Source organism: Canis lupus, chromosome 21 (genome assembly GCF_003254725.2).
Source record: "Canis lupus dingo isolate Sandy chromosome 21, ASM325472v2, whole genome shotgun sequence".
NCBI lineage: Eukaryota > Metazoa > Chordata > Mammalia > Carnivora > Canidae > Canis > Canis lupus.
Genome location: NC_064263.1, coordinates 8,906,427 through 8,930,098, shown reverse-complemented (window position 1 = coordinate 8,930,098; position 23,672 = coordinate 8,906,427). Strand labels below are relative to the sequence as shown.

General features: G+C 37.1%; 1 protein-coding gene across 1 annotated transcript; it reads right to left on the bottom strand.

The window, feature by feature from the left end:
• Positions 1-20,124: 20,124 nt before the first annotated feature.
• Positions 20,125-20,617, bottom strand: LOC112641953 (60S ribosomal protein L22-like). Its single transcript, XM_049098781.1, has one exon. It carries the CDS (start codon positions 20,573-20,575, stop codon positions 20,189-20,191), a length of 387 nt encoding a protein of 128 aa, XP_048954738.1. The 5' UTR covers positions 20,576-20,617; the 3' UTR covers positions 20,125-20,188.
• Positions 20,618-23,672: the final 3,055 nt, after the last annotated feature.

The following is a 23,672-nucleotide window of genomic DNA, read 5'->3' as shown; positions in this document are numbered from 1 at the left end:
CTGGTCCACAGTATGATGGTACTTGGAAGTAGCCTTCTGTATGTGATTAGGTCATGGGGGTGGAGCCTCATAAATGTGATTGGTGCCATTATAAAAGGGACCGCAGAGAGCATCCTTGCCCCTTCTGCCATGTGAGGGCACAGTGAGAAGATGGCTGTGATCCAGGATGTGGGCCCTCACCAGACACCAAATCTTGTACTTCCTGGCTTCTAGAACTGTGAGAAATAAATGTTTAGTCGTCAGTCTATGGTATTTTTGCTATAGCAGCCCTAACAAACTAAGACATAATTCCAGTACTATTTGTGCTACACACAGGAAGAAGGGGAAACTTTCCTATCTCAGCTGATGTCACACCAACTAAAAAAGTTTATCAGTTAGCTTTGCTGCATAAAAATTCACACCAAAAGTTAACGGTTTAAATAGCAACCAAATATTCAGCACACAATCTTATAGAATGCAATTTGAGCTAGGCTTAGCTAATTTGGGCCTACAGAGTTAACCTTAGCCAGGAGTCACTAAAGCCAGCTATCAGGTCATATGGGGTCCCTTATTTCTCCTTAATGTTATCTATCAATGTTCAGTAGGTTATCCCAAGTTTACAAACAGAGCAGCAGTCTTCCAGGGGAGGAAGAAACCAAGAACCAATGTGCAAGTGCTTTTCAAATTTCTAGTTACATCACATTTGCAAATATCCATTGGCTACATCAAGCCACATGGTCAATGCCCAAGTTAGTGTGAGAAACCAGTACTCAGAGGCATGGAGAGAGGAATATGTGAACAAACTGGGGATATCTTGACAAACAATCTACCACAGTGACCAATAATTTGACCCAAAGTATTAACCACAGGATCGCTTCTTACTTTTAAACTTGAAAAAACATTATTTCTAAGTACGACTTCATAAATTCTTAGTGCTGTCAGGATTTAGAATAGTATTTCTTATTCAGACAATTACCCTAAGACTCCAGTTCTGGAACATTGGAGGGATAAGTTTTCGCTTTACTATCTCACTTAACATCACTGCATTAGCCCTCTCTGACACAAATATTCACAACTACACTGCTAGTAAAATTCATAAGGCTTTTTTTTCCTTAGCTAAAAAATATAACATAGAAATTATAATTAGTGCTAATTTAATTTAATTCTGATCTTAATATTATCAGTGTTGTTTTCATTATTAATCTGCACTCACCAGTTTCAATCAATTCTCAACAGTGAATCTCAATCTAAAAGCTCATGATAACCTGTTCAACTTGCAAATCAGGTACGATTAAGTTCCTGACAATAACAAAGTCTACTAAAAACTCCATGAATCGGGTAAATTAATATCTATCTTAATGAAGCTGAGAAAGTATTAAATCAAGAAATCTAAAAACCCAACTTTCCTTTTTAGCCATGAGGGAATGACAAGGACCAGATTTACTTTCTCACTTGAAATAACTAAAAACCATAGAAAATGTATGAAAGAATAATTTTCAGATTTCAGACAACAGGTAGTGCAGGACAGTGATCCTTTAGAGAAAGGAAACATACAAACTAAATCTACTATTTCCCACTTAGTGACTGAAGAGAGTTTCCGGGTTGCAATACAAGGGAAGAGAACCCAAACAGAGCCTAGAGTCTTCCTGATTTAGAGAGAGAATTGAGAATTCAGAAAGGCCATGGTGACTAGAATTTATAGGGCAGAGTATCAGAGAGGACAGGTATACAGATGGGTGAAAACTAGAAAGAGAACGGGATGGTGGGAGTTTCAAAGATTGCAAAGTTCCTCTCATGTCTTCAGCAGAGCACCTAAGGCCAAGTAAAGAACTACCAAAAAGGAGCAGATGAAATAATCTGTAGGGTTCACAGAAAGCTTGGAGGGGTTTGTGTTCTCATCAGCTAGAGTGGAAAAACCTTGTGATACATGAGTAGGGTACTGGGGCGGGGAATAGCCCTAGGTTAAAGATTTCTCTGGTTATGCCTAAAAAGGCTTAAGAGCAAGCTGTAAAAGAATCAAACTGTTTCTAAGCAATTGAATTACATTCCAGAATATGATCAAGAATATTTATAAAAATGCAAAAATATCCAAGGTTAAATTCAATTCTTCATTCCAAAAAATTATTAAATTTAAAAAAAATTATTAGGCATGGAAAGAAGCAGCAAAATCCACAATAAAGGGGTAAAACATTAATAGAATCAGGAATGTAAATGGCACATGATAAATTGGTAAACAAAGACCATAAAACAGTTGTTGTAATTCTAATCCATATAACTAATGTCCATACATTAAAGAGGATAAAGGAAATCATGAGCTCACCGAAGTTTTTCATAGAAATTGATTTTAAAATTTATATAGAAAATCAAAAGACCTACTGTACCCAAAATTATTTTAAATAATTGTTAGAAAATTATTCTAGCTGATTTTAAGATTTACTATCAAGCTACATAATAAGACAGTGTGCTAGTGATATAAAGATAGACAAACAGACCAGGGGAATAGAACTAAATTATACCCACATGTACATTGTTATGATCGTTGACAAAGATGCCAATGCAGTTAAGTGGGGAAAGGATAATATTTTCAACAAATGGTGATAAAAATATATATACCATAACCCTTACATCATTTATAAAAATTATCTAGAAATAGACCAGAGACTTAAATGTAAGAGATAAAATTATTTGAGGAAAGGAAAAGGGACATTGGTTTTGCAGAAGTTTCTTAAATGTGGCACAAAAAGCCTAAACTATAATAGAAAAAATGTTTAGGGGCACATGGCTCAGGTGGTTAAACTTCTGCCTTCAGCTCAGGTCATGATCCTAGGGTCCCTGGATCACCCTTCATCAAACCTGCTTCTCCTTCTCCTCCCCACTTGTGCTATCTCAGTTGCTATCTCTGTCTCTCTCTCTGAAATAAATAAATAAAGTCTTTAAAAAGAGAGAAAAATCAATAAATTAGACTTCATCAAAATTTTTAAACTTTGGTTTTCAAAAGACACTGTCATAACAATAAAAAAGCAACTCAATGTTTATGGGGAATATTTTTGAAACACATATCAACAAAAGACTTGTATCTAGAATATAGAATAAACTCCTGCCACTCAATAACAGGAAAATTTGAAGAGATGCTTCACCAAAGAAGATATACTGATGGCAAATAAACAGATACAAGTCATTTTGAGAAATGTAAACTAAGACTACAATAAGACAGTAGGACAGATCCACAAGAAAGGCAAAAATTAAAAAGATTGATCATATCAATTGTTGGCAAGGATGTGGAGCAACTGAAACTCTCAAACACTGATCATGGGGATATAAAATAGTTAAGTCACTTTGGGAAACAGTCTGGTAGGTTTCTTTCTTTCTTTCTTTCTTTCTTTCTTTCTTTCTTTCTTTCTTTCTTTCTTTTTCCTTTTCCCCTAATAATCTTAGTCCTAATTTATGTCATTGAACCAACTTTGATTTAAAAAAAATCCAAAACAAAAACAGGAAATGTAGGAAGAAGTAGAGGAGTAGAAGTGTTTTTCCCTATTTCTACCACTGGGTGCAACTGAAATTCCCAGACATATATACAACAAACATGAGAAGACCAAAATGTAGAGAGAAAAGATAGATGAGCTAGAGGCTATAGGACTCAAGCAAGGAATGACTCAGTGATAAGTCTCCTGGTTTTCTTTTCCTTTTTTAAATTAATGAATTAATTGTTTTATTGAAGTATAGTTTTTGTTTTTGTTTGGGTTTTTTTGTGGGTTTTGGGGGAGTAAGCGGCCTGGCTAACAATAGTTTGGCAGTTTCTTTAAAAAATACATCTACCAAATGATCAAGCCATTACATACCTAGGTGTTTATCCCAAATAAATAACAGGATATGTCAAAATAAAGACTTGTATATGAATTTTTCCTGGTAATAGACAAAATGTGGAAACAATCCAAATGCTCATCAACAAATACATGGATCAACCAGGTATCATAGGTCTATCCATTCAATGAAATATTACTCATCAATGAAGGAATCGACTATTGAAAAATACATCAACATGGATGAATCTCATATAATTAAACTAAAAAAATACATAATGTACAATCCCACCTATATAAAATTCTAGAACAAATTGATCCATAATGATAGCAGGCAAAACAAAGCTAGTAATGTGTTCTTTTTATTTGCTGAATATATTCTATTGTACAAATATAGCATGATTTGTTTATCTACTCATTTTTTGATGAAGGGTTATTTCCAGTTTGGGATTATTAAGAATAAGAATATTATGAATTTTCTTATACAAGTGATTCTGTGGACAAATGTTTTCATTTATCTCAGTAAAAAACCCAAGTGGAATTTCTGGGCTGTGTAATAAGTATTTGTTCAATCTCACAAGATATTGCTAAAGAGTTTCTGAAGTGGATGCACCATTTCCATTCCCTGAATGAAACTGAATATATGAAATATATGAGTTTCAGTTCTCCACATCCTCATCAACAGTTAGTGTTGTCAGTCTTTTTCATTTTCACCATCCTAGTGAGTGTGAAAGGGTGTTTCATCATGATTTCAATTCAAATTCCTCTGATGACTTATGATGTTAATAAATTTTCATATGCTCTTAATTCATTCATATGTTATCTGATGTGGAGTACCCAAGTCTTGCCCATCTTAATTGGGTTAGTTATACTTTGATATTTATAGAAGTTCTTTATATATTCTCAGTCTCAGTCCTTTGTCAGATGTATATGCTATAAATATTTTCTCCAGGCTAGTTTACCTATTTATTTCCTCAATGGTGTGTTTTGATAAGTACGTATAATTTTGATACTAAAAATTATAATTTTTTTTACAGTTAGTACTTTTATGTGAAACCTAAAAACATTGCAAGATGTACCATATTCATAAATTGGAAGGTTAAATATTGTTAAGATGTCAGTTGACTATATTGCTCTCTGGGTTCAACATAATCCTACTGCAAAATACAGCAGTTTTTTGAAGAAACTCACAAGTAAATTCTAAAATTTTAAAGAAAATGCCAGCTATATACCTCTAAGCATCAGATTAGTATTGAAAAAAGAGAACTAGTTTAAATCACCAATACCATTTTATTTTTTTAACTTTTTAAAAAGATTTTATTTATTTATTTCAGAGAGACAGAGAACATTAGCACAGAGAGAGGCAGAAGAAGAGGGAAAAGTAGACTCCCCACTGAGTGTGGAGCCCAATGCAGGGCTTGATCCTAGGACCTCAGAATCATCAATGGAGGTGAAAGCAGATGCTTAACCAACAGAACCACCCAGGTGCCCCCCAATACCACTTTATCTTAATAATTGCTATAAAATCACAGTAATCAAGCCAGTATGATATTTTAATGAGGACAGAAAATAGATCATGGGACATTATAAAGAGTTCATATTTTGACACACATAAATATGGTCAATTGATTTCATCAAGACTCCTAGTCAGTTAAATGGGGAAAGAAAAAGGATCTTGAACAGTGTTAGAAATCTTAGGTGTACATAAGGAGAAAAACAAAACAAAACAAAACAAAAACCTTGATCACACTGTATTCCCAAGAAGTGATTTAGAATGGATAGCGAAGGTAAACTTAAAACATAGAACAATAAAGCTACTACAAGAAAACAGGAGAAAATCTTCATGTTCTTGAAATAGGCAAAGATTTCTTGGACAGAAATCTTAATTATACTTTTTCAAATTCTTCCCAGGCTATGGAATGAAACAGATTGGATTCATTCATCTGAGCTCATTTGTACATGATGTATAAAAGGTGTAAAACATGGCCTCTCAGAAAACAGCAAGAGAATATTTGGATAAACTAATCTTAAGAGGAATTTAGTACATAAGATTAAGAAGAAATTATATTGAAGCAGAAGAAACCTCCCCAGGTGCCTTTGTAATAAAAAGACTGCTTTCTTACTTTTGGGGCACCTGGGTGGCTCAGTCAGTTAAGCACCTGCCTTCAACTCAGGTCATGATTTCAGGGTTCTGGTATCAAGCCCCACATCAGCTTCCTGCTTCTGCTTTTGCTTCTTCCTTTGCCTTCCCCCCTACTTTTATCTCTCAAATAGATAAATAAAATCTTTAAACAGGAGACTGCCTTCTTACTTTTAAGTTGTATCTTGCTGCATGAATAGTTATGCTGCAGTGACTAATGTACTGTGGAGACCTTCCAGGACTGATCTGCATTATTAGGGTTAATGAGTGAGATTTCCTGGAAAGAGAGGTCATTTCCCAATGTCAATCATCTGATAAGAGGTGGGTCATCAGGTAGGAAACAGGAACCAGGAGGCATGGTGAATTTTCTACTTTTCTTGGTTTAGATAGAGACCAAGAATTTATCAAGCAATGGCAAGTACCTAGTACATGGTGTCTCATTTAAATCTTTGCAGTCTTGGGCGGTGGCCTAGCAGTTTAGCACTGCCTTCAGCCCGGGGTGTGATCCAAGACCTGGGATAGAGTCCCGCATCGGGCTCCCTGCATGGAGCCTGCTTCTCCCTCTAAATGTGTCTCTGCCTCTCTCTCTCTCTCTGTCATGAATAAATAAATAAAATCTTTAAAATAAATAAATAAATAAATAAATAAATAAATAAATAAATAAATAATAATTCTTTGCAGTCTTTAGAAGACACAACTAATCTAACATGTATCTGTCCAACTGAGTTCAGAAATGGGTTCAAAAATCTTATTGCATATAATGGCTTAAATGATAACCACATATTAGACTTGGCATGTAATATTATATGTTGGCAAACTGAATTTAAATAAAATATTTTTAAAAACTCAGGGACATTCCTGGTCTAAATGATTAGAAGAGGTCTCCTAAGTGGTATGTTTTAAGATAGTATCTATTAGGTGAAGTCCAGCTGTCTCTCTTTCCTAGGGAGAAACATAGAGAAGATTTTTCACATGGATGGTACAGACATTAGAGGCTCAAGAAAACAAATTATAACATTCCAGACTTCTGACACTCTGTATTGATTGGTTTTGGTTATTTCCTAGATTTTAAAAAATTTTACATTTTAGCTCGGTCTATGCAATGCAATATTCATTTCCCATCTTCTTTCTGCCTTCCTAGCAAAACCCTGTTCTGTTGTATAACCTAACCTATTTCACATTGCCTTGTGCTTCAGACAGTCTATTGAGTCCTGATTGGTCGAAAATAATTATGGACAGTCTCAATTTTGTTATCAGTGATTGGTGTTTGGATAGGTATGTGATACAGGCTGGCCGATGAGACACAAAAAATCTGAGGGCATCTAAGAAAGACTCCCTTACTCTTTAAAAGGAACACATGAAAAGCTAGTTCTCTACTTCCCCTGAATATCCTCATGCCTAGAAATGACTTCTGAAATTGTTGCAATTATCTTGTGACTCTAAGTGACACCAAACTTAAGAAGATGAAACTTGATGATATCACTGAATCTCTGATCATATGGTGCTGTAGATCTGCCTTCCTCTGGATTTCTTGATATAGTCCCATAAATTAAAGTAACTTTGAGTACAAAGTTACCATTTCTTGCTACTAAAGCCACTCTAAATAATATCCTTTTTTATTAAAAAATTCTCATCCCTATCCCCATTTTAACAATTAGGCCATGGGGATATATGAAACGGGCTTTGGTTCATAAGTGATCTGAGTTAAAAGTGGAGTAGAACAGTTTCATGCCTTTCTGTCCCTGTCCTCACTTTGCCCAAAGACAGTGCCAACTTTGGAGAGTTTCAGTTTTAATTAAGGAAGACACTATTTCTGCTCAGACCTCCAAATCACACTAACGAGATCATTCTCTGGCAGTTCAGCCTTTCTGCACGTGGCCATTCTGCTCCGTAGCAGTAAGTAGGAGGGAGAAAAGAAAGCTACATAGATGTCTGCTGGCTGAGCAGGTACTTATCCAGGGAAGGAAAGTCAGCTTCATTAAACAATGATTATCAGATTCCAAAAAGTCACTCCTATATTTGCTTTTGTGTTTTAGAAGTTAGAACATTTAGGAGGCAAGATGGTTTTTATTTTAAACTTTCTTTTTTTTTTTTTTAAACTTTCTTTTTTGATGCTAATCACTAAATAACATTTTTTCCTTCTGGCCTGAGGTTTTCCACATTTGGTCTCTGTCTTCTTTTTGGCTTAATTAATTGGAGCCAGAATACCTTTCCCATCTGCCCTGTGTTACCCACTGATTTTCAGAGCAATCTTACAGAGGTGAAACAAGAACAAGAATGTGGTTCTTGGCTGAATGTGGTTCTTGGCTGATGTAGCAGCCGAGGAACTAGAAATCTGGTGGCTGGAGATATTGCTGGCTAGAGACCACATTATGAACATTCATAGGGAACCAATGGACTCCCCACACTGCTCTTACCCTACAAAACTCTGGTGTGTCCCAGCAAGTGAAGAGGCCACATCTGAACATGTTTACACATCCTAAGGTTAATCCTTTCACATACTGATGATAGTTATCATTCATATTGGCCCTAAGTGCTTTCAATTCAGCATTCCACTTATAGTAATGGTCCATCTTTGAACACTGAGTATGTGCCAGGCACTATGCTACCTGTTTTGCAGGTGATTAATCTTATTCAGTCCTCACAGCTGTCTTGCATAGCAGAGATTATATTTCTTTTATACCTGAGAAACTAAGTAAAGGAGAGTAATCTGCCCAGAGTCCCATACAATCTAAGTAGCATAGCCTATATTTCACTTTAGTCCTATCTGACTCCTAAGCCAATTCTCTTAAGCACTAAACTTCTTTCTTTTTGTTTGGCATACCTCTCCCAAATATATGTCCCTGAGGGTATATACTCAACAATTAGCTCAAACTAAGTAGGCACACAAATGCTCAATACCCAGTTGCTGTTATTAGTATGGGATAATGTGAATAATATAGGAAAAAAAGCAATTTTATTGATCCAGAAACAAATCTGGCTGAGTAACTCCTGTCTATGATGAAATTATCTTAAGTATGGCACTTATCTTGGTTATTTAAAATACAATTTTCATTAATCTAGGTCTAGGAGTTGGTGGCTATAATAGCTGCTTAGCCAAACTGTTCTTGGTAACAGGCTGAATCTAATTTGTGCCTTTGTCTATTGAAAAGAACATTAATTGATTAGTAGGTCACCCTATTACAGTGTTAATAAATGGGAAAACCTTGAGAGTCTACTGTTGGCAATTCAGTTCACATTGTTTTTTCATTAGTGTATATCAACAACTAGAATCTAAGGTTCTTGTGAGACTAAGATTGTCCTAAACGATGAGCCCTTTGGTGGCAAGAACTATGTCCAATTTATCTCATTTCCCCCAAGAAATAACACACTGCCTGGCACATAGAAAATACTCAATAAATATTTGTTAAGTTGAATAAAATGTTTTACTTAGGTGGAATGAAAGTACATTTTATTTCTATAATGAAAATAATTTTTAATATAAGTATAAAGGGACTTTTAGCTGAATTTCTATTTTAAATGTATTTTGTGAGTCTGATATTAAAAGAGAATAGAGGTTGGCAAGTCAGGAACATGTGCTCAGGTCTTACTTCTTTACTAAGAATTTTTTGATTCTGAATAAAATGACTAACTTCCTAATCCTGTTTTCATAGAAATAATATAGAAAATAATACCTCGTGGAGTTATGATTAGAAAGATAGACATAACAGTTCATTCAGATTATATAATCTATATGTGTAATATATGTATAATTACATATGTATACATACATATGTATACATATACATATGTATATCATATGTATATCACATGATGACACAATATATAACACCATAGCACGGTGTGTTTGGTCTTTTTTTCTTTTTTTGTAGTAATCAATTCTAAAATCTCAATGATCTACAGTAATGAATATTTACTTCTTGCTCACTTTACAGGGGGGCTTTGAGATGTAGGCTATAGTTCTGCTCTAGGTTGGATATAGACCTATACCATGTGTCACCCAGAACCCAGGCTGAAGGACCTACCTGAAGGCTCATGGAAGAGAGAAGAAACACAAAGGACTAGTAGAAAGTTGCCATGTTTCTAAAAGCTTTTCCCATTTAGTTGTTCACATGGCCAAGCCAAAATCAGCGCGTCAGGAAGCATCCTCATCTACAGGGAGAGAGGAAATTAATAATTTGACTAATTATGTCTACTATGATGTATTTTAACCTACTATATGTATATATGATGTACTATAAAGATGAATTTTAAAATTTAGTTTCCTTTTTCATTAACAATCAAACCAACCACGCACCTCTTGAGTGTTAGCTATGTTCCAGACATTGTGCTGGTGGCTAGGAGCCACCGGATTTAATTCTGTTCTCAAGGAGCACAAAAATGTTTCCTAATTTTTACAATCTTAGTCTGGTACTATTGTGTTCCAAGCTATGCAAAGTGTTGAACAAGAAAATAATATTTTTCTAGTTAGTGTCTATTAGAAAGTATATTTTTGCTAACTTCTCTCACTTTAAAATTTTCATCTAAGTGACCTGAAAGAAACAATGTTGCTGAAAAACCATTTGACATTAAAGATTAGCAGGCAGCATCCAAGTTAGGAACTAAGTAGTTACATAAGTTAGCTCAATTTCTCTATATTCCATATTTTCAGCTACTTACTATCTTGTTAAAAGCTTTTGAATACTACCTGTTAAAGATGATTGTATTCAAATTGACATGAAAGACACTATATTTCCTTATTTTCCATTTATAACTTTTAAACATTGTTCAGAAAATAGTTTTCCTATTTCATTTCCTAATGAAAATGTATTGTTTCAAAAGGCCAGAAAGCTGACAGAACTGCTAAATTGGAAATGTGGTCTGGGTTTTGTGAAGTTACTCTCTAAAAGCAGTGCTGAGCTTGGAAGTGCACATGTGTATTTATAAACACATGCAAAAACTTTCAGCAAAAAAGTTTTAGGCAGGTCTTGCATCAAATTACCGCATTTCGTGAGTTGCTGTGGAAACAGATTAGCCCTCTGGAAGTGCAAAACCGTGTTTAAGTCTAATGCAAAGAACAATCCATAGCATGAAAGAGAAGAACAGCTGGGAGCTGAGGTAGCATAAGCTGACATGTCAGACAGTAGCCAGACAAAGTGAGCCAGGCACTGTCTGGAAAAAAAGGGCAGTGGGGGTTGGGAAGAGCAACAGAACACTGTCAACAGAGTCAACAAAATGGACCAGCTGTTCACTCTCATCATAACAAGAAAATATAGAGAATTCCAGGGATGAGGGTTAAATGTGCTGAGAGAATAAAAATTTTAAAAATCAAATGAATAAACAAGATTACCCAAAGCAACCTCTACTGAGAAGCTTCTGACAGGAAAATGCAATGCAAGACTCTAGGTTCTGGACCCTGTGCACTCACTGTTGACTTGTTTGGGATATAAACACTGATACTAGTTTCTCTCTCTTCTTAGGATATTACCCTCTTGCTTCATGGCTCTTTGGGAAATTGCCTACTTCAGAAAAGTCATGCTGCAGCACCTCTCTTCTCGCACCATCTCGAAGAGGAGAGGAAATGTCTATACTGAAATTGACTCAAGGAGGCATCTTGGGAGCATAGTATTGATAGAGTATTTTGGCAGAATTTTCTGGGAGGCAGGACATCTAGAGCTAAGTTAACTTGCTTTTCTGAGTTGCATTTTCCTTGCTGGGCAAAGGTAGGACAGCATATGTCAAGTGTGCTGGTGTCAGAGAAAAAGATTTGGGGATCAAATGGGTTGAAAAACATTATCTTCTTGAATTCTAAAGATTCACAATATCCTCTTATACACTAAATGTGCTAAGAAATCTCAAAGAGGGGAAAGGGCTGTTCAACTATGTTTAATCCAATGTGTCTCTCATTATTTGGCCAGAGAAGCTTTTTATTATTTAATATCTATTAAGATCCCCCAGTGACATTGTACCCTAGAGTTTGTGTTGGGAAATAATGGAGTAACTTTTCTCAAGGACATTTGCAGCTCTGAAATCTGCATTCTAGTCTATATTTTTCAACAAAAGTTGACGTGTGTCAATGCTTAAAAGCCCAACCTTGGCTAGCACATGAGAGAAAAGATTCAGTATCTTTGAAATGATCATTAAAACACAGAAGATGGCGTTGGTTTCACATATAAAGCATGGTCAGGTGATAAGTACAAATAGATTATTTTAAGGAGTAGGTGCTCTTCCAGCCTCCAGAGTATAATTGAAATGCAAGTCAAGCTCTTATCCACAGGCAGCATCAGGATAATATAGTTTAAAAATAGCATAAAGAGCAAACACTCTACAATCCCACAGTTTAAAACTTAGCTCTATCATTAATTAAGTGTAACGATAGGCAAGTTACTTAACCTCCCTACATCTCAATCTCTTTTTCTAGAAAATACAAATAACCATAGTGTTCACCAACACAATACCTGACACATAATAGTTGTTTGGTAAAGGTTAAAAAACACAATTCAATTAATAAGAAATTAGGATGAACCTTAAAAAAATAAAAAAAGAAATCCTTAAGTCAGACCTTTTGATGACTTTCTTTCCAGTTTGAGTTAAGGAGGATATCTAGAGTTAACAACCAACACTGAAGCCACAAAACTGGTTTTTTCTTTTACTTTTACATGTTCCCCCTCCAAATTTATTCTCTCAGTGATACTCTTTCTAAAATCCAAATAAATATAATTGTGTCATCTGCCTACTTAAAGTCTTTCAATATCTCTTTATTGTCTGAAAGGTGAAAGTTAACTCATGTCACAAAGGACCTCACTTTCCTGGTGACTGTCCTCCCCTGCACGTCACGTCCCTGCGTGCTGAAGTTCTCACCTAACCCCCTGGGATATTCTGAATGCACTGCCTGTGTCCTAGGTGGATGTCTTTCACACTTGCTGCTCCATTTGCCTGAAATAACCTCACACCCTCACTTGCCTGCAATTTTCTGAATTCCAGACTCAGCTTCCATCACCTCCTCTATCACCCTTCTCAGAGCTTCCTCCCACTCCAGTCCTCCCAGAGTCAAGTCTGCCCTCTGGGTGTCCTTACTAAACTCTCATATCCCATTGCATCATCCTTGGGCTGCACTGAGCCCATCTTAATATGCCAAACTTTCTGCTCTAGTGTTCCTCCTTCTAGCGATGCCATCCATCTACCTCTAGACTATTGAAAAAAAAATCTGCTAACTGAAGACAGAAAGTAATAGGGAAAAATTTCTCGAAACCCTTATCCTCGATAAATGTCTTTATGGCATGGAAAGATGTTTCCCTGAAATAAATGTTTGTATGTAATAAGTGTTCATAGAAGAACTGGAAGCTCAGGCGGTGCCTAGGTTTAAATCCAGGTTCCTCTTCTTCCCAGCTCAAAAAAAAAAAAAAAAAAAAAAACCTTGAGCATATTCATTTTCCTCTGGGCCTGTTTCCATTTCTGTAAATTATCATACCCACTCCAGTCTTTGTACAAGGTCAAGTCTAAAGTAACTGCTTTTTAGTTGTTAGTTGTGCTGTTTTTACTATTAGTTGTAGAATTTCAAGTTTTTCTTTACTATAAGTTCAAAAGATTCAATATATCATCCCCATGTGAAAGTGTCTACAAACTTTAAAGAGCTATTGAACTGTTAGCTATTGAACTCAACTATTGAGTTGTTAGTATTGCTTATTTTATTAAACTCAACAGAATACTCAGTCAGTTGTGAACTGGCCTCTAGGTGTGGTAGTTTGGTTTGGGGCTGTAAGTATCATAAATAGTGTAGGCTACTTAGAAATTAAGATTGGGAAAGAATTTCTGAAATATCTCACCAGCCTGAATATTCAGTGTTGGGAGCCCTCACTGGTTCTGTGGCCTTAAGACTATTGTTCCCAGATGGCATCCCAGATTTGCTCTAAGCATTGCAAATTCCATCTTCTCTAAAATGATGGGTAATTGAGTAAAGAATGAAACTGACACCGCAACTGTCTGGCTCATCCATGTTTCCTCATTCTCAGTAATTCAGTAATTTAACAGAGAGCAGATGAAGGTTGAAGAACCAAATCCTGAAACTTCATTCATTCAGCAAACAGCTGTGACCTTGGGAGAAAAGTAAATGGGAACCCACATATAATAATTCTTTTTTCAGTTTGTTTGTTTTTATTTTCCCTTTTAGTAATGACGTGGCTCTGGAGAGATTCTCTTGGGGGAGAATCTGACTAAATGGTGAGCTGGGTGATTAAGTAACAAAGTGTTGTGTTTCCATTGTCTCACAGATGAGCACAACTCTCCTGTCCTCTAATCTGCTAATTCCTACATCAATAGGGTATCTTATAAGTCATGAATAAACATAAAATTTACAGAGCCCAATTAAGGGATTTATTTTATTACTTACACTGAATTATAAGCACAATTATTTCCTCCCTTCAACTATAACCACAAAGGACATTTTAAATTAGGATGCCTAGACTGAACAGCCCAGAAGACCGACTAGCAGGAAACAGGGACAAACCTAAGGCTGGATTTCTAGGCTGGCTTCCAAGTTTATACTCCTTCCAGAGATCAGAAATGAGACCTGGGCAGCATTTAGACTTTGAGGCCTCAGACAATAGATTTTTCCCGCTGACCTTTGAATTTAGGTGGCCAATTGGACGGCTATCAGTTATAATTAGGAATGCCAAGTGGAATACAGAACATCTGCTCAAAAATAAATTTCATATAAACAACACTTTTAGTATGACTAGAGACATACAGTAAAAATTTGGAATATACTAAAGAAATTGTTTTTCTGAAATTCAAATTTAATTGGGTCCTATGCATTTTTATTTGCTAAATTGACAATCCTGGTTATAATCAAACTAATGGCCTTATCCAGCTCCCTACATAAATTTTCCAATAAAGAAAAAAATAGAAGTTAAGTTCTTCCAGATCGTGGAGTGCTAGTCCCTGGCCACCGCCTCCCTTATATTCTACTTTCAAATCCAGAAAGAAATAGTTCCTTCGATGGTAATAAGGTACCAGTTACTTCCTTTGCCTAACGGACCTCTTCCCCAGTCTTCCCCTTAATTCTTATTCAGGTAGGAGTAGAGAATGGGAAGGTGATGGAGTATTTCAGCCAACGTGAAAATGTGCAAATTGCAAAGCAAACACTTGTAACAGAGAGAAACTGTTTCTAGATTTCTGTACTTTCCTTCTGAATAATTTATCTAGGCAAATAATGTAAGAAGATACTTTCTTCTTTTGGGAGATATTTCAATATGGAAGAAAGAACATGAGTTTGGGAATCAGGGAATATCGTTTCAAATCCAGCTCCCGTGATTTACAAGCTGGATGAGCTCTGTTTCTCAATATTTTTGATCTATAGGGATGCCTGGGTGGCTCAGTGGTTGAGCTGCTGCCTTCAGCTCAGGACATGATCCCGGGGGGTCTGGGATCAAGTCCCACATTGGGCCCCCTACATGGAGCCTGCTTCTCCCTCTGCTCATGTCTCTGCCTCTCTCTCTGTCTCTCTCTCTCATAAATGAAATCTTTAAAAAAATATTTTGACCTATTATATGTAACAATAATACAATATCAGTCTTATAGGGTTATTGTGAGGGTTTACATGGTATGATGTAGGAGAAGACTCAAAATGTTGGTTTTAGGTTCTCCTCCTCCTTTCCCATGAGATAGTAGAAAAAAATATGTATTTGTTTCTGCTCTGGCTTCTGACATAGAGCTCTTAAACCCCTTGTAATTTCTTGGGTGATAGGACTGTGTATTGTGTTTTAATGAGGTAACTCTGGATGGGCTTTTGGAGGACTCCTGGATGGGGGCTGATCAGTTGGAAGGCCAAGCTGTGATTGGAAGCTTCAAATGTAGGGACACCTGGTAGCTCAGCAGTTAAGTGTCTGCCTTCAGCTCAGGCATGATTCTGGGGTCCTGGGTTCGAGTACCACATCAGGGTCCCTGCATGGAACCTGCTTCTTTCTCTGCCTATGTCTCTGCTTCTCTCTTTGTGTGTCTCTCATGAATAAATAAATAAAATCTTAAAAAAAAAAAGGAGCTTCAAATGTTTAGCCCCATACCCTATTTGCTTGAAGAGGGTGGAGATGTGACAATGGAGTTAATGACTGATCATGCCTACATGATGAAGCATCCATAAAAATCCCCAAAGTATGAGGTTTTGGGAGCTTTTCACATCTATATACTGAGAAAGTGACCCATCCTAATTCTGCAGGAACAGAAGCTGCAGCACTCAGACCCTCATAAACCTTGCCCCATGTACCTTCTCCTCTGGTTGTCCATCTATATCTTTTATCAAATCTTTTAATGAACTAGTAATTGTTAAATGTTTCTTGAGTTCTGTGAACTGCTCTACAGTTTTAATTGGCATCTAAAGTAGTATGAGGACGAGGGGGTCAGGCTTATGTGACTGAGTCCTTACCCTGTGGGATCTGACATTATCTCCTGGTAGACGGCATCAGAACTGATTTAAATTTATAGGATACCTAACTGGTATCACAAAGAATTGGTTGGATGGGGGCACATCGTTTGTGACCAGACGTGTCAAAAGTGAAGTGCTGTCTATGAAGGTAAAAGAAGATACACAGTCATTCTGACAGGTGTAAGGTATATGCCATCTATGTTTATTGCAGCATTATTTACATTAGCCAAGATATGGAAGCAGCCCACTTGTCCATCAATAAATGAATGAATAAAGAAAATGTATAAACACACACACACGCACACACACTATTACTCAGCCATAAGAAAATAATAAAATCTTGCTATTTTTAACAATATAGATGGATCTAGAGAGTATAAATAAGTCAGTCAGAGAAAGACAAATACCATATGAATTTAAGAACACAAAAAAATGAACAAAGAAAAAAGAGACAATCCAAAAAACAGACTCCTAAATGCAGAGAACTGGTGGTTGCCAGAGGAGAGGTGGATGAGGGGAATGTATGAAATAGCTAAAGGGAGTTATGAGTACTATCATGATGAGCACTAAGTAATGTATAGAATTGTTGAATAATTATGTTACACATCTCAAATTAATATGTTTGTATGTTAATTATACAGACTTCAATTTTTAAAATTATACTTCAATTTTTAAGAACAGGAAAACAGAGGAGACACACAGTGAAGAAAGACATAGATAGGGAAGAACTGAATTTTTCCCCATGCAGAAAGGTGGAAAAGAGTTTTCCTTCACATTCTCCTTCTGGATTCTTAATTCTTTAGAGGTTTATTCATTCATGAAAGAATGAAAAGATGAAACTTTTCATCTTTTAAACATAAACATAGCACTGCTTCCCTATTAATCATAATTTCTCCTATTAATCATAATTTCTCACTATATTTTCCTAACTTAGAAATAAGTCCATCCAATCAGGAAAATGTGAAACTATCCATTCCCTTTGCTTGTCTATCAGCATATTTTCATACAGAAGATTTTGATCTTTGTTATCACGGCTGCCTCCATTCTAATATCCATTCTGCCATAGCTAAATACCACTTACACATGCATAACAATCTCATGTGAGCACTCAGAGAGGAGTGCTGCCTTAGAGATAATCTCTTCTACACCCTGCCTAAAGCACAAATGCTTTTAGATGTTCGTCCAACTTGGGCCTGAAGAAGATTAGTGCCAGGGAATTGCTATTTGGCAAAGCCGTTTGGAATACAGGAAATGGTTAGAATATGTTTGCAAAATTAGGCTGAAACCTGCCTAACTGCCACTTGTTCAGAGGTAAGCTTTCTGGACTCATAAAATTCTTATCTCTTCTACTTTAGGACTGCCTTTCAAATGTTTTTAGACATATCAGGAATTGCTAAATGATTTTCTTCCCTTCTTTTGGCTAATACTGTAAAAAATATTAAGCCTCCTCCTCAACTCTCATCTTCATGTAACTTTTGATTTCCTACCTTGTTTTTGGTATCTTGAAGTAATATGAATATATTAGAGTGACACCAGCTGCTATAACAAGCAGATCCAAAAAATATACGGTGTCTCAAATACATCAGAAGTTTATTTTTTGCTAGTGCAACAGTCCAAGACAGCTGTTCATGGCTGGCAGGTAGCTTTTCCCAACTTGATGTTATAGACACGCAGGATCTTCACATCACTTGACTCTCCGATGCCCTAGACCTTCATTAGCATTGTCTGCATCCAACAAATGAAAGGAAAAAGAAAAGTGTGGAGAACATACACATTTTTCTTAAAAACCCTTTCCTAGATGAGATAATCATCACTTATGCTTATATTTTAAGTGGGAAAAAAATCATATGTTCTCATCTAAATGCAAGGAGGGGATGAAGATGACCTTGGGAGGTATGGCCTCCACCTGGGTTGTCTCTTTCCTGCAACAACCTTATATCGTTGCAAAACAATTTTTTTGCCACAATAACTATTTCTGCTATAGTGTGGGCGTAAATCAGATTTGGCGATGGAGTCGCAAAGTGCTATGAGCGTCAGATGACAAGAACCACTCCTCTATCGGCCTTCTTTCTTGGCTGTGGCTGTGCTACCATCACTTTTACCTTCACACTCCTTCAGTATCTTCTACTCTGTTCCACCAAAAGACTGACCCATTTAGCCCCGGTGGCGTAGCTGCTTAGTGCTGCCTGAGCCCGGGGTGTGATCCTGGAGACCTGGGATCGAGTCCCACACTGGGCTCCCTGCATGGAGCCTGCTTCTCCCTCTGCCTGTGTCTCTGTCTGTCTGTCTCTCTCTCTCCCTCTGAATGGATAAATAAATATTTTTTTTTTTAAAAAAAGACTGACCCATTACTTTATGTGCCCAAAAGACAAGAAAAATGCTGTTAATTATTCTGACACAGTAGTTTCATAGTATGACTATATATCTCAATTTCTAAGATTTTAAAATTTGAAAAAAGAAGAATCTTAAAATCATCACATATGTTATCTGCTGTTTTACACACACACACACACACACACACACACACACATACACACACACACACAGCAATGCATACCTTACTTTGTTGGGTCTTTTTTCCCCCCTTTACTTCAGAACTTCCATGTATTATTCCTCTTATCCAATATACCTACAGCACATAGGGGATTGTTTTAGCAATTTAAGAATCTCCTAATCACAGGATATTCATTGATCCATTCTGCCAAAACTGTGTTATAAGAAGTGTGATTTGAGATTGGGATTTAGAGTGTTTATGTTTTCTAACCTTATCACTGCAGTTAGTCACATTGAGCTAAGCAATGACCAATGTAAGTGGCCTGAGAGTTTGAAACTCTGTGAACTCTCATCTCACGTTTAGTTCATTAAGATCAAACCACACAAGCAGTCGTGTCATTCACTTTTAATTTTAACTGAAGATAAAAGTTATAGTGAATTCCACAAAATGGGACAACCCTTCTGCATAAAAAGAATTGAGAACTTTCCTTCTGCTAAGTTTTGCAAATGATGAAAAAGCCTCTTTGGGCCTCACAGATACTCTTTCAGTGGACTCTCATGGGCCATAAAGATTTCACTATAAATCACTACATGGGACTGAGGCATGGAAGGATCCAATAAAGTGGAGATATGTTATTTGTGAGGAGTAAGTTCCTATGAAACTTTTTTTTTTTTTTTACCAGCCAAGTCAATAAATATTTATTGAGAAAGGTCTATGTAAAAAGACACTCTTTCAAGTGTTGTTTTGAATAGTAAGAGAAGGGAGTTTCAGGGACAAGCAAGTTGCAGGGATCTGGCAGGGGTGAAATAGGGCTCTCTGGGCAGTCAAGGGGGAACATTGTTTCTTTGTTTTTTAAAGATTTTATTTATTTATTCATAAGAGATACACACAGAGAGGGGCAGAGACACAGGCAGAGGGAGAAGCAGGCTGCCCACAGAGAGCCCAATGTGGGACTCCATCCCAGTCCCCAGTATCATGCCCGGAGCCTAAGACAGATGCTCAACCATTGGAGCCACCCAGGAGCCCCTGTTTGTTTTTTAAGTAGGTTCCATGCCCGGAGTGAACCCAGATGCGAGGCTTGAACTCATGACCCTGAAATCCAACACTTGAATTGAGACCGAGTCTGATGCCTAACTGACTGAGGCACCCAGTTGCCCTGGCAGTCAAGGAGAAATGGTAGCCCCTCCACGTCCAGACAGGCAGTGTGGAGTTCACTCCAGTATGAATTGCACTATTATTATAAGGCTCAAAACTCAAACAGCAAGTTTGAAGATTTTCTTTTAATTAGGCTAAATGATCGTAAATATTATTATTTTTTTGGGGGGGTTCCAAGTTTTATTCAAGAACTCATACAAAATATTTGAGGTAAATGAGTTTTAATCCTCATCTTCCTCCTCTTCCTCGTCCTGGTTAATCTGGAAGTAACGCAACTCGTAACTCTCTTTGCTGTTAGCAACTACGCGCAACCAGTCATGGAGGTTATTCTTCTTCAAATATTTTTTGGTGAGATATTTCAAATACCTTTTGGAAAAAGGCACCTCAGAAGTTACAGTAATTTTGCTCTTGCTTCTTTCGATGGTTACATCCCCTCCACCGAGATTCCCAGCTTTTCCATTCACTGTGATTCTCCCTTGAAGAAACTGCTCAAAATTGGCAGCCTCCATGATTCCATCTTCTACCGGGTGGGTGCAATCAAGGGTAAACTTCAGAACTTGCTTCTTTTTTTTACCCCCCTTCGCCACAAGCTTTTTCACGGGTGCCATGGCGGCAGCAAAGGCAGAAAGGGAGCATGATCTGTAAATATTAAAGCATCTTGGAATTCCTTAGCCAAACTTATGGCCCAAGGTTGGTCCTGTGTTCAAGCAGAGGTGGATTGCTAAAGGACAACACAGACAACGTGGAACTGCATTTGAGCCAGCAAGGAGACCTGAAGAGAGCAGACAATACAGGTCTCTAAGATGCCAACCATGCCCAGTATACACTCTTGGAAACAAAAACAAAAGACAAACAAAAATAACTGTTTCCTTTAAATTATTCATTCTCCCAATGCTATGGATATGAGCTAAACCTTAAAACTGGAAAATCCAGTTTTAAAAAAAAATCCTCTTCTTCTCTTTTTTAGAGATGAGACAGATGAATACTGTTAAACTCTCTCATTTTCCCCCTTGCCCAGTCACTATTTATTCATTCAGCCACCTACATTTTTGCAAAGCTTACTTTTTGCAGTAAAGGCCAAAGGCTTCCTAATGGACTCTGAAAATGGCTGCATAGCCATGATGAGTGATCAGAACTCCTTGTCTCTGTCAGGAAAACAACCCGGGAGCTGCCTGCCATTTCCATTGGGGAGTTTTGGAAAGTTTCACTTCCAATAGCCCTATGAATGCATTGTTTTGGGGGCAGAGGAGAGCTCAAGAGGCTTGTGGAACATGAGCCCTGGCTTTTGAAGTTACTTTTTCCTGTACATTGATTTTTCAGAGTTTGATTTTACTTTTAAGACAGGAAATATAGAGCTAGGTTCCATTCACACTGTAAGTCATTTACCAGAAGAAAATCAAATCAGAAAGCAACAGAGTTGCCCCAAAGGCCCTAGGGCAGGCTTGGGGGAGAGGGACATGGGAGCAGTGGAGGAGAGAGGGAAGAAGGAGGAAAAGAAAAGGAGACTGGAACTCCAGACTGCAAGGAAAGCCTATAAGCCTTTAATCTCTTAAGCACTGCAAAATGATTAAACTCACCTACCCAACACCTGCCTTAAAAAGAATGCAGATATGTGGAAGAAAAGAAAATTCAGAAATTTACAAAAGTGCACTTTGGACATCATGAAATATTCATTTGGGATTCAGAGGGCTGATCCCACTTAGCATGTTAAACACATATAGGTTCTGCTTGCAGAATTGGAGAAGAGTCTGAGCATTTATAAAACAGAACCCTGTCTCACATTTTTCCAGAGGGAGTGGACTAAGAACAATCCAAAGTAGTAGGTGGTTTCTGGAAGGACAGGTCTGCAAATGGAGCATAAAAGGGCATTCCTTAGGTTGCTGAGGATTTTCTTGGATTGTACTCTGCTAATATGTGCTCAAGGCAGATATAACAGATGTGTGGGGAGACTCTAGAGGCATTTCTTACAAATTTTGTCTGGTTTTAGGGAGGATTTTTCCTCCCATTACAGTGTCATTATCACGGGTTGGATTAAGAAGGTTAACATAAGGGCTGTGTGTGTCCTTTACAGGACCATGTTCACTGTACCAAGAGAGATGAGTTCACTGCATTTGCTTCATTTTTTGTGATGGTTTCATTTTGTCCTCTAACAAGTTCAATATGCATTTCCAAAAATTAAAAATGCCATTCAACATAATCTTATCACTCTTACTTTTAAAACTTTTCCATTATTTTTCAAGTGATAGAATGGTTAATATAATTGTTTCAGTAGATAATTAGGCGCAGAATACAATAAGCAGCTGGAAACTCAATACACCAGTGACAAAAGAATATGATGAGGGAAAACTAAACAAGTGCCTGGCCAATAGAAATATATGCAGTAAAATTAGAATTATTAAATGGTCTTCTGCAAAAATAACAATCTGAAGACTTTGCATTTCTATACCATCATTATCATCATTATTAAGATTTTTATTATTGGGTCTGATCCTATGAAGAGCCAAAGAAAATAAACTACTATCTGGGAGTAATTTGTTCCCCCATATGATGTGAATTAACTTTGCTTGGAAAATAGGGTCCCATTCTGAGCACTGGGAAGAGATCACCTCTAGGGAGTCCATCCAATGTGAGTGCAGCAGCAGAGGCAGCAGCCAGGAAAACAGGAAATTATGAGGCCAGCCCTTGACCAGAGGGAGTCCCAGTCTGCTACAGCTCACAGAAGCTGTGTCTGACAGTATATTCCCATGGTACCGCAATCTCTCCAGGACTCCCAATGGGCTACATTACTTCAATATTTATTGCAGGGATTGCAGATCGTAGAAAGTTCGGTTTTTTCAGGAGTGGCACAGAAGAAAAAGCAAGGACTTGATATCCTATGTAAGCCCTCATCTATTATCTGAGCACACAGTAGGGAAGGGGAAAGTAAAGAACAATTTTTTTTCTTATTTCAGGCAGCCTCTCCCTTCTATTTCTTTCCCTAGAGAGGTCTCAGACCCTTTCTACCCAATATATGCCTTATGCATGCTTGCCAAGTCAGTGCAATCATATCACAACTCAATCACTGGCACAAAAACTATTGACTCATGATTGAGATAGTCTAGTGGTCAAAAGCCCAGGATTTATCATGAAAACAACTTTACCACTTATGAGCTGTAGGCAAATGGTGTAATAATCACAAAACTGCCATTTTCTCATGTGTAAATTGGGTGATATTGAATTTAAGTTAAATAGATGAGGCACAGCATATGACCCAGTGTAAATACCCAATAAATGGCAGCCTTTAATATTATTTGATGCAGTCTTAAGAAATGACATAGAAGCCCTTTAGGCCTAGTATGTTGCTTCATTTGACAAAATTTTCTCTGTCCATCAAATGCTTTATGTTGGGTATATGAAAGGGATCATTGTTTCACCAAGGATCTTTTGTTTGCGTTAACTTAAACGAACTTGGTCTAGCTACAGCAAAAGAAAAAGGAGAGGAATGGAGAGGTGGAATATATAAGTGGTAGTACTTCTTAAAATCAAAGTAGCTACATCACCACAGAATCCTATTTCCTCAAAGCACCAAAAGTGACCATGTTGATAAAGAGACTGCTTTCAGCTATTTCAACTAGAAGATGCTAGTGTCCTGGATTATACGATTTAATTGAAGGAAATTCTGATGCAAACAAGATACATTTTGAGATGGATGGCTTACTCAGTGAA